Raw genomic sequence first — 12,525 nt, 5'->3', positions numbered from 1 at the left:
ACCTACCTAAGACATTTATAAAATCCAGTTGAAGTTAGGATTCCACCACGAGCTAATTTACTGCACGTTGAGAGGTACTCAGAATACATCTCTGCTCGAGAGACAGAACAGTCTGGATTTACTTCAAAATGAGCATTTAGCCTAAAAAGGAGAAAAATAAATGGCATTATGCAATATATTACAGTAGAGTTCATATTTAAATATAGTAAAACTATTTGAAGGCAATGTATCATAAGGTAATATTTATGCCTGTCAATCAAATTTCACTATCTCATGTTACTAGCAAAAATGCATGCTAGGTTTTAGCCTGACGAAACTAAATAAAAGGAGATTAATTATATAATCATATTTATTTTAGTATAAAAAATCATTAACAACAAATATAAAAACTATGTTCACATCTCAGTGAGAATAGGGTTGGTCTGTTGGCAAAAAAAAATTCTACAACAAATAAGTTTTATTTAGTCAATATCTACTCAATTTCCTGTCTTGCAATAATTAAAATATAACAGAAATTCCCAATAATGAGCTATTTCCATTGGCGATGTAGAAAATGGAGGAAAAACTGAACTAAAATTAAACTTTTGCTCTCTCTTGGATCAAATTCCTTAAGAAAAAAACTTACCCAAGCTTCTGACTACTCTTTAAGACAATCCTACTTCTCCCATGTCTCACACTCCCATTCCCCAATTTAAGAAACTTCTATTACTAATGCATCACAAAATTAATTCAAACTTCAATTTGTCTTTTCCATCCACACATAAGTTAGAACTGAAGGTCAAATTATCTTCACAAGATTCTTTTCTAGGACTTACTATACACATAAAAAGCCAACTTATAGTTGTTTATATAAACCGAATCAAATAATACTTAAAACAGTTCTCTCCCCCTTCCCCACTAGAACTAGCAGAAATGTACAAATGCGATTTAGAAGACCAAATCTATTCCTAACACACACACACACATTTTACTGTGCGTGTAGTAGATACTTTTTCCAGTGTTCATAATTCTTTGAGTACTGAGTTTTCAAAAGGACTAGACATAAAAACTTTTTTTTTTGGTTTTAGTGTAGAAGATAAACATTTCCAAGTATTACTGGAAGAGATTCATCAAGTATAAGGGGCAAAAATATAGGAGGTGGAGGAAAAAAGCAAATAATTAGGGATATTTAAAACTATAAACCTGATTTTAAGCAAAGTAGAAAAGTCTAGAGAAAACTGCCACAGGAACAAAGATATGAAAGCACCAAAAATATGGAACACAGAATGACAGGAACATGGAATGGGAGACAAAAAATGTTAAAGAATGGGAGAGAAGGGATCAAAGAAAGGAAATTTTTAAGTAATAGATCATCAGAAAGTGATCTTTTATATTCAACCTGTAAATCTAAAGAATTTAAGTTGGAATTTATAAACTGTGTGGAAGCTATTATCGATGAGAAAATGAAATCTAGCCAAGTCTATATTTATTTTTTTCAGAAAGTGGCTGATACAGGATTACTCAGTCTTCTCAGATAAAATATAATTTTCAAGTTGTTTATTTCCACGTAAACCCACTAACTATTGTATCATTTGATTCACTTCCCCTTACTATGACCAAAGAGGAAAAATTAACTATCAATGAACAGGAAGTATTGCTTGTGATGAAAAAGAAGAGATATTTAACAACAAAACCTGGTTTTACTTTCTTAAAGACAGCCCAGTTCAGTTTTAATGAAACATTAATTTAAGAAATAAAAATCCTACAATCTGACAAATCTTATTTTTCACAAAGACAGAGATAACATTTTAACACAAATTTTACTCTAAAAAGAAGTGGTGCAATTTAATGATATTCTCGTCAAAGATTATTTTAATTGTGAAGATTCTGATGTTTTTCTTTCAAATTATTCTAAAATGCAGGTGAAATGATTTTACATTGTCCTTTCTTTGGATAAATGATATTCTACTCTGACTAAAAAGAAATACAGAATAAAACATTCTGGATGACTGTTGAAATACATTTCCTTTTCTTTTTTGCTTTATTCTTCCCAAGGATAAAGCCTTAATAGAAATAAACCACTTACCACTGACAAGCAAACTTCTCACTATCTATTTCCACTATTCCTGGAGGTGGAGCAACATGCTGTGCTACAACTGCTCTGGAAGCTAAAGAAAAAAATACATTAGCTACATCATTTGTAAAAACTTAGTCACTATATGCCATGTTTAGTTCATGGATACTGAAACAATATTCACAACGAGTATCTTTTTAAAAGGGTATAAACATAATGAAAATATACAAATTTGAGAAAGAAACTTATTATAATGGAGCACATATCATACCAGGCAGTGTCTTAGATGCTTTATATAAACTCCTTTTTAAACTTTACAATCATTCAAATAGTAACAATAATATGGATTATATAGCTAATATAAACTCTGTTTTTCCCATGGGTCAGACATTGAGTTAAATACATATATTATTTTAATTCTCCTGTGAGATGGGTACACATAAGGAAACAGACTCAAAGTGATTAAAATAACTAGCCCAAGGTCACACAGCTGAACATACCAGTAAATAAGAAGCAGTATAGTTATAGAAGCAGAGAGTATCAGAAATAATCACTTCACTTCTGAATTTAGAAGACTAACTCTGCAAGCAGCATATATGACACTTTTGGAAAAAGGTGAACAAAAAGTCTGAACTAATTTAAAGTCCTATATTCAAGAAAGGATTTTTATATTACTATTATTCTGGGGGAAAAAATCAGTTGTAATAATAGTTTTGAAGTATACCTTTTGTCCTAAGAGAGGGAAGATGGTTGGGTAAAAAATGTACTAGCTATTGATCTTAAGACAATACCAATTTCTGAGATTTTACTCATGATATCTTTTAAAACAATTAAACTCCAATGAATAAACTAAATCATCTATTACTTTCTAACAAGTTGAACAGATCTGTAGAAAAATAAATGTTTTCTGCTGTATATAAAGGAACTAATGAAAACATGAAAAATGTGATTATATTAACTTAGTCATATTGTAATTTATAAATATGAATCTTACATATTTATAAAATGAAAAATTCTACTGCTTCAGCATTATTTTATAGTTTTTAAACTTATAAAATGTACCCACTATTTTTCATATAACATTTTAGCGAAACTCAGAACCCTCAAACAGAACAAATGTATTTCTAAATTTCTAAATAATAATCAAAGGAGCTCTACTTCTACAGCACAGTCAAATCTGTGAATGATCGAAAGCAATCTTGACTTTTGTTTGATGAAGCCCCCAAGCTTTCATTGGGATAAGAGCTAATAAGCAGCCACTTACTGAACATTTACTCTGTATCAAGCCACTTACATTTATAAAATGCTGTTTGTTTTAATCTTATTTATAGACATAACTTTAATTATCCCCATTTTGCTAATGAAAAAAATTAAGCTCAGAGATTAAGTTTACAAAGAAACACATGATGGAAATGGCACAGCTGTATGTAGCTGGAAAACCTATTAGGGGTATTGGATTTGAATCCAGGTCTGTCAAATTTCAGGTACCATACTATGACATGCTATTTCTTAATAGAACAAAATAATTACAACCAAAATTATTTTCCTGGTGCAACCACAGCTTATCTTTTCCTAACTTGATGACACCATTACAGAAAATATCCGAGCAGGGCCTGAACCTATGTGGAAATCTTCCTCCTTTTTCTTTACCAATTACATTACTAGAGCATATACCCTACTTAGACTGGATTCTCATGAATCAATTAATGACCAATTGAGTAAAATATAAGAAATTATGTTTAAATTATAAAAGTTTTAAAAATAATGCATAAACAATAAAGCAGCCACAATTAAGAATATAAACTGGAACCATAGAATTACTATAAAAGTGGCTATAAACTGAGAAGCATTCGCTCAGAATGATACCTGAAGACATTCCAAATGATACAAAGGGACTTGTATTTTAAAAGGAATCAATTTCCAGGGGCACCTGGGTGGCTCAGCCAGTTGAACAGTTGACTCTTGATTTCAACTCAGCTCATGATCTCAGGATTATGGGATTGAGCCCTCACACAGGCTCCATACTCAGTGGGGAGTCTGCTTGAGATTCTCTCTCACTCTGCCTCTGTCCCTTCTCTACTCTCTTTTCCTATCTCCCTTAAAATAAATAAATAAAAATCTTTAAAAGAAATCATTCTCCAGATACTCAACTTTTGTATATATTCCTTCCTAAAACCTCTCTTCTCCCATTTTGGAACAGAAAATCTTAACTTTCATCCATCCTTTATAGTAATGCAGGTTATGGTTAAAGGCATGGCTCTGTGGCTGGCTCTAGAGTTTCAGCACTTAACTAGCTGTGTAACCATGGGCAAGTTACTTAACCTCTGTTTATAAAAAGGGGAAAAGTAATAGTACACTGACCTCATAGATAGTTATTAGGATTAGAGAAGTTTATATAGAAGTCACTTAAAACAATGTTTGGCACATAGTTAGCACTATATAATTGTCACCTATGATGTGATGATGATGATAAATGATGTAAAAACCAAATGGAGAATTAGAATCATTAGAATTCACAAAGCTTCTTTTAACCAAGGTATTATGGTAGGGCTTCCTGTCTACATTTTATGAATGTTTTATATATTATAGTTAAGAGCAATGTTTGGGCATGACATATTGAGTATTCTGGCCATTTGGTGTTTTATAAATTCAGATCTAGAGTGATGACAAATTTTCTTTAATGTCCTTCCCTCCTCTATCCTTCAACTACTGTCAAAAAGGGCATTATTTTTGAGGCAGAATCTTGTAGAAGTAAAGCACAGAGAATTTTTTAAAGAAATACTGAAAGTGGTGGCATTTTATTTCAGATGATAAACTTATGGCTAGTTAAATTATCTTAGAATTCTGAAGTAAGGAAAGTGTCATGGGAACACCTATTTATACTTTCAAACAAAAATAAAATTGGACTTCTAAGTGATGGCCTCAAAAAATAAAATTGGACTTCTAAGTGATGGAAACTGAGGCCAATTAAGCAAGATACTTTTTTTTTTTTAAGATTTTATTTATTTATTCATGAGAGACAACACAGAGAGAGAGAGAGAGAGGCAGAGACACAGGCAGAGGGAGAAGCAGGCTCCATGCAGGGAGCCTGACGTGGGACTTGATCCCGGGTCTCCAGGATCACACCCTGGGCTGAAGGCAGCGCTAAACAGCTGAGCCACCCAGGCTGCCCGATACTTTTGATAATAAATACTAAGTTTATCAGTTAGATTATGTGTCAGACATTTTCTATAACTGGGATAAATCTGCAGGTCTAAGGTTTTGGCAAAAAAAAGTACTCAAAGCACGTGATAAAAGCACCTTATCAAAAAACGATCCTGAACAATATTTCAATTTTCCAAACCCAGTGGTCCTCAAAGTAGAGTCCCCTGACCTGCAGTATCAGCATCTCATGAGAAATTGTTAGAAATTAAAATTCTCTAGTCCACCTGATTCAGAAATTCAGGGTATGGAGCCTAGAAATCAGTGTGTAGGGCAGCCTGGGTGGCTCAGCGGTTTGAGCGCCTGTCTTCAGCCCAGGGTGTGATCTTGGAGACCCGGGATCGAGTCCTGCATCGGGCTCCCTGCATGGAGCCTGCTTCTCCCTCTGCCTGTGTCTGTGTGTCTCTCTCTCTGTGTCTATCATGAATAAATAAATAAAATCTTAAAAAAAAAAAAAAAAAAAGAAATCAGTGTGTAAACCCACCAGCCAATTGTGATGTACCCTAAATCTTGAGAACCACTGTGCTAATACTTGACTATATCAGGTTAAACAAGGTGCACCTAAGCAAGAGTCAGCAAGTATATTTTATAGTCATATCTTGTTCGTATCTTTTTCACATATTTCCAATAAAATTTAAAAATAAATATAATGACTAGGCAACAAATTCTCTTATTTCAATAAAATCAAAGAACTCAAGTTGCCAGAAGATCATTAAATATAGTTTTAATAATTTTGGACAATTCTGAAGCTCAAAGAATTTTAAGTTCTATCCTTAGCTATTTATTGATGTGAACTAGATTTTCAAATTAAATCTATAAAAAGGAAAAATGGAGATAGTATTAATGTTGAACCCAGTTTCACTCTAGAAATAAAAAAATACTCATTCTGGGAATACTAGAGTAACATTTTCCAGAGAACTATCTCATTAAAAGAGATGAACTTCCAATTACTACTTTGTCATGTACAGTTGTTTCATGTACTGTTTAATTCTAAAACTTATAATGATAAAATTTTAAAAACTTAAAACTTTACAGAGTAACAGGAAATTGAAAAAGTTAAAATACCTACATTAATAGCTGCTACTATTGATAGAGTGGTGGATATGAGTTCAAAGAGAAAGAGGCTACAATAAAATTTCTGTGATTAAGGGTTTATGTACTTTTTAAATGGATGATGACAAATATCAATATTCCACTGGATACAGAAAGTATTTTTTATTTTAAAATGTTAATTTAATATACACAAAAGAATTATTTATTACTATTTAAATTATAATGAAAAAATTTGGATGTCAAACTAAAAGTGGGTGAAAGATTATATAAGTTTTCATAGATAGTAATGAGGGGAAGTGAGCAAAACCTTTGCAGAGGACCATTCCAAAGGTAAATAGTATTAAAGAGATAATGGGGAGGGTGGGAGGTCAAACTATAAATGATAACTAATCAAGCAATTAGAAGTTATCATTCATGATGAGCAAGTAAAATGCTCACCAGTTCAAAAGTGAATTTTAGGTCTTTAGAGGCTTATTCCCATGTCTACCAACGAATTACTATATATATATGAACTATATATATACTATATATATATGAACAAGTCACAGATTCTCAACATTTAATTTCATCCATTTGCCAAATGAGGACCAAATCTTAGTTGGGGGGATGGTCAGTGATAAGGCAAAAATCAGTAGCTTTCATCAAAATTACCCTTAAATATTCTTCAAATGGCCCTTTATATTTTAGTGTATCACTGACAATTAGTCCCTTGCTTTGCTGAACAAGTTTCTCTCTGGCTCTCAGTTAATTTAATCTACAATTTCTTCTTTGAGGATAGGAATATACCCCCAAGACCCAGTTAACTGGCAAAAAGAACTGTTTCATTTGTCAAGGTTGAGAAAACATTACTATTTGCTGATTCCCCAGAATGGACTGGCTATTTAACATCTATTGCCTGCAGGTGAAAGTTACTGAGTAGGTTAGTAGTCAAAATTATCTATTTTTTTCCTGCTTTATTATTTATCCAATTCTATTAGGTGACACCAAGTAAGTTAAATGCACATATGATACAACTAACTCTACCATAAACTTTAGAAGGACATAGTGGAAATCCATAAAATATGTGATATATATTACATACTTTTTGTGTGAATAGAGTAGTATATAATTGTGATACTATGAGTTAGAGTAGAGGAGAGACTGGTACCATGACTAAATGAGAGGACAACAAATAGCTGAGAGATGTGATGGAAATCTGAACTAAGGCATTACTGCACTGGCAATTGAAGAAGCCAAGGTATTTAGGAAGAAAGACTCAACAAGATTTGGTGATTAAATGGATGTGGTAATTAAAGATAAAAAATGAAATTTTTGAATTAAAGGTAGTGGGAGAAGTTGATGATCTAAATGTATTTTAGGCTGAAAGGAAAAAGCAGGTAAAGAAAAAGAGGTTTAAGATACAGGAATGAGGAGACTGATATTCAGAGCACAGATTCAGAAGCTGACATCTCTGAAGACAAGGGGAAGTTGAAGGAAAATGAGTTCAGATGCTAATAAGTTTGTAAGTGAAGGGGTAACAAGTTGAAGAAATTCATGCTACCTGGCTTCCATATTAATTGTAAAGTGAGAAGTAATAAGATCAACTGAGAAAAAGAGTATCCTCCATCAACACAAGGGAAGAGAAATATTTTGGGAATGGTGGGAGGTGGAAGGAGCAGATGAGGTGAAAGATGGATTGTTTTGTTAAGACAAATGAAGGCAGAGAAAGCACTCCCAAAAAGGCAGAGAGTGCTAAAATATAAAAATGACAATTCAAAACAAGCCAGGAAAAAGAAGTCCAAGGACTGAAGAGAATGCTCATTATTAGACAGCTATGATTCCTAATTAAAGACATTTGAGTTAAATAGAATTACCCAAGAGACCCTAAGAAAGGTGCACAAGTGCAGGTACACATGCTTATAAATGTGTCATGTGTGTACATATGCACGTGTGTCTGATTCAAAGCTCTGATTCTATGGATTTGGTTCAGGTATTAGGAGGTATTATATTTATGTACTTGGATACCAGCTGGGAGAATTATAAGGTTAACTTACTCTTGGCATACCGACTTCCAATGACAAAATCACAAATAAGAAGTCCACTGGGGCACTTCATATTGTTCTCACAATTGTAAATATCTAATCCCTCACATTCTTCTAAATGTCTTTAAAAAAAAAATCTATTATGCTATTCTTCCTTTGTGCTCACTTTGGTCCTACTGCTCCTAGAATCTAAGAAATTGAAGCTCATACTTAAGTTCTGCTTTAGCCTATTCCATTATGTAATATCAGTTCCCTGTACTGTATATTTACGTCTTATACACCCATAACCATACTGAAAATGTTATGTAAAAACACTAACCTGGGGCAGATGCTACATGGGTCTGGGTTTGGACTTGCTCTACAGCTTGTGGCCTGATTTCAGATAAAACTTGATGACTGGAACTTGGATGTTCGACGAGTTTTACTGCAGCTAGTGCATCAGGGCCAAACATTTGAATATCCATAGAAACCAGACACACTAACATATCTAAAATAAATTAAAAACCAATAGTTATTAATGATATTATCAAACAAACAATGACATCACTGAAAAACACATGCCATACAGAATAGCTGCTTCTCAAATGCCAGTCTATGAATCACTGTACATCAGAATTATCTGTAAATCTTTTAAAAAAAGATTTTTAGGCTCAATCTCTGAAGACTGATTTAGTAGCTCTGGGATGGGGATTAGGTATCTTTATTTTTGAAAAGTTTCCCAACTGATTCTGATGTGTAGTTAGATTTAGGAACCATTGATATGGAAAGTGACATCTTAATTTCTCAAGAATAATTTCAAGCCAAATCTCTATTAACTCTGGTTTTAGTATTTATATCAAAGACAGAAATCATTTTAATAAATGAGTAAATGTTAATATGACCTACTTTCACAATTGTGTTTAAAACTGATAAGCCACTAAAGAGGTAGTAATTTAATAGTACCATTACCAGCAACTTCTACAAACACAAGGAAACTTTTCACTCAGCTTCAGTTTCTTAATTGTAGCAGCTGACCATTTGAAACAGAAAGACCTGCTCCTCAGAGTGATAACAGTCTTACTGGGGTTGCTTGGTTGAATTTGATAAGTAATAACAGAAATACAGAAAGGAATAGGAATTATTGATAGCCGCATATACCCTGGTCTCTAAACGACAGAGCTTCTTGCTAATCTAAAACACGCAGGAAGAATAACACAAACAAGTATGTCTGAATGAGTAAGGACTCCTCAAAATAAACAGTAGACCCCAAATATCAATTGTAATTTAGTACAGCACCCCATTAAATACTTTTCTCCTCAATAAAGGAAGAAAGATTTCTTTGGTTTAGTCTTACCTATGCTCTTTTCTACTTTTGCAATTTTTGTGCAGGCAACATCTCCCATTTCTGTGAGCATATATAGCACCTCAAGTGTTGAGATCACGAGCAGCACATCAGGTAAAGTGAGATGACAAATGATCTCTCTATATGAGTCTTGATCGACATATTCACAAATCAAAACACCATTATCTTCTGCTTTGCAAAGATTTCCCAAAATTTCCATGCCTGAAAAGTATATGTACACAAACATGAATTTATTTTTTAACAGATAAGAAATCTGTGCATGTTATACACAGAAAATTAAGTAAGCACTTACCCCTCATCTTTAAAAATCTATCCCTTGACATTAGGCATTTTGTAACAGTATGAAACATCAGATGAGTAGTTTTAAAATCGACAGGGTCCAATAGAAGCTGGAAAAAAGAAAAGACACTATTGTTGAGGTAGCCCTCTTCAGTGTTGTATACTTCAAATTTAATAAAAATTAATAGAACAGTATTGCCTATGTTTTAAAAATGGTAATTACTGTGGGAATAGCCATCACTAAATCTAGAGCATCACTTCAAATATTTCTTCCAAAAAAGCATGTCAAACTATACCACTTTAGGCAAAATTGTATGTAAGTCTACATTTCATATCCTGTAATTATAGCAAATATAATAATGCTACATACTAAAATTTTAAAGTAAATATCATTGCTAACTATCAAAACTGTCTTAAGTTACTATCACACGCTTACCTCAGCTGCAATATTTCCTAATGTGTCAAGGCCTAATTGCCTTAGAGAAATAAAATGACTATGTGCAGAAAGTAATAGGAAACGAAGACAGGTACGATTAGCTGCCAAGAGCTTAACATTGCCCTCCTCAAAGGAAAGATTTCGCAAAATCACTGCAATCTGAAGTACCCGTTGTCCTTCAATATCATTAATGCCCAGCTTTCGAGGTGGATGAAATAAAGATTCCCAAATCCATTCTCCTGATGTACCTTCTATAACAGAAAACACATATTTTATTTAAATTTATAATTCATTTATTATTGTAGATATTTCAAAGTTATTTAAATTGTTCTTATTGCCTTACCATGAGACTTGTTTCTGTCAGAAATGAGGTCACGTACTTCATTGTCATCAACAATGTCTTTCCAAAACTGTAATTAAGAAATTATTATACTAAATTCTGATATTTGAAACAACTATTCTATTACTTTAAAAATAGTCAAATACACTAAAAAATTTCCATTATATACTTAGTTATTTTTAAAGAGGGAGAGAAAGGGGGGTGGGGAGGGCAAGAGGGAGAGATTTTTTTCTTTTTTTTTTAATGACAGGGGAAGAGTAAAAGGGGAAGGGGGAGACAGGGAGAGAGAGAGAACCTTAAGCAGACTCCAAGCCCAGCATGGAGCCTTACAGGTGGCTCCTTCTCACAACTCTAAGATAATGATCTGAGCTGAAATCAAGAGTTTGACACTTAACTGAATGAGCCACACAGGTCCCTAAATTTGTACTTTAAAAAAATCCATACAGACATCATTATGTGCTATATATTTAATTACTGGACATAAATATGAGAATGGCCAGAAAAAGTATTCAAAGAGATTGGGCAAATAACTTTTTTAAAAGGTTCAAAGATGTTAACCTAGAGATTGAAGAAGCACTCCAAACAATGAAGAAAGATAAAGATGTGTAAGAACATCAAAATAAAATAATAAAATTCCTGAAAAGCAAAGACAAAAAAGAACCCCAACTAGAATGCAAAGACAGAAAAAGAACAGATAATATGAAAAAGGACAACAACTAAACTGATAGCAGACTTTCTAAAAAAATAAAATAGAATAATAGAAACCATAAGACAATGGGACATTTTCTAAGTGATGGAAGAATATATCTCCTAAACTAAAATCTTTAAACAGTGAAATTGCCCTTTAAAAATGAAAACTGGCAAAGGAAAACTGAGATAACTCATCTACAAAACAGCACTAAGGAAAAATACATGAAAAGGTAGATGTGGTTTAAATCAAAATAAATAATAAATGAATAAAATACTAAAAACAATGTCTTATGAGGTAAAAATATGCATAAAATTAAAATCTAAGGAAAAAAAAGCCTAGAAGACTTTTTTTCTCAGGCCATAATGGAGTAACTGGTAATTCGGCAGTCATCTTCCTATCATAAAACCAATATGTATAAAACAACTGTTTTCAGAGATTAGACAACATAGCAATGCAAAACTTTAATTGCTGGAATATGGAAAACAAATGAAGTGAGTTCAATCACTTCCTTATAGTTTTATAGGACACTCTATACAGCACAGGGACAATAAATCCAAGAGATCATAGCAATTTCTAAGCTGAGGAAGCTGATCAGAGTTCAGCAAGGACAATAGAACTAGAATTTGAGAGCAAATTTGCTAGAAAGAGGAGTCATGAAGAAAAAGAACTCAACTAATCTGCACAAGAATGCTTTGAACTGATTGCTGAGTACTAAAACTACACATATGATGGCTAAAATCCAAAACACCAAGCAAAAAATGAAGAGAACTAATGAAGAGCTATAACTGAACAACTCACAAAATAGAGAAAATTCATTAAATACCCTGCTAATTCAGGAGAAATCCAAACAAAGCCATACCTTAGGTGTAGGAATAAACTGGTGCTAGAGTAAAGGCTAATCTATCTCAAAAAAAAAAAAAAAAAAATGAAAAGAAAGAAAAAAAATGGCTAATCTATCTGAATCACAGCAAAGCTTTAAAACAATCTTCTAAAAGATACGTCACAATCCATATGTCAATTAAAAACAGGCCAGAACAAAGTTCTATATTCTTAAAAGTCACCAAAATCCAAACACTCAATAATGTCACATTCCCAATGTGCATATCTAA

General features: G+C 32.8%; 1 protein-coding gene across 1 annotated transcript in view; it reads right to left on the bottom strand.

The window, feature by feature from the left end:
* Positions 1–12,525, bottom strand: part of ARID2 (AT-rich interaction domain 2) — a 164,703-nt gene that overhangs the window by 51,363 nt on the left and 100,815 nt on the right. Inside the window, exons 7-13 of the mRNA XM_041735582.1 lie at positions 10,729–10,795; positions 10,386–10,636; positions 9,963–10,059; positions 9,662–9,871; positions 8,648–8,815; positions 2,066–2,147; positions 7–141 (exon numbers count right to left, since the gene is read on the bottom strand). Of these exons, the coding sequence (XP_041591516.1) occupies positions 7–141; positions 2,066–2,147; positions 8,648–8,815; positions 9,662–9,871; positions 9,963–10,059; positions 10,386–10,636; positions 10,729–10,795 (1,010 nt within the window). The remainder of the gene's footprint in view (positions 1–6; positions 142–2,065; positions 2,148–8,647; positions 8,816–9,661; positions 9,872–9,962; positions 10,060–10,385; positions 10,637–10,728; positions 10,796–12,525) is intronic.

The sequence above is a fragment of the Vulpes lagopus genome, chromosome 21 (assembly GCF_018345385.1).
Source record: "Vulpes lagopus strain Blue_001 chromosome 21, ASM1834538v1, whole genome shotgun sequence".
Classification (NCBI taxonomy): domain Eukaryota; kingdom Metazoa; phylum Chordata; class Mammalia; order Carnivora; family Canidae; genus Vulpes; species Vulpes lagopus.
The sequence above is the reverse complement of the archived record's forward strand: the minus strand, read 5'-3'. Positions and strand labels throughout refer to the sequence as shown.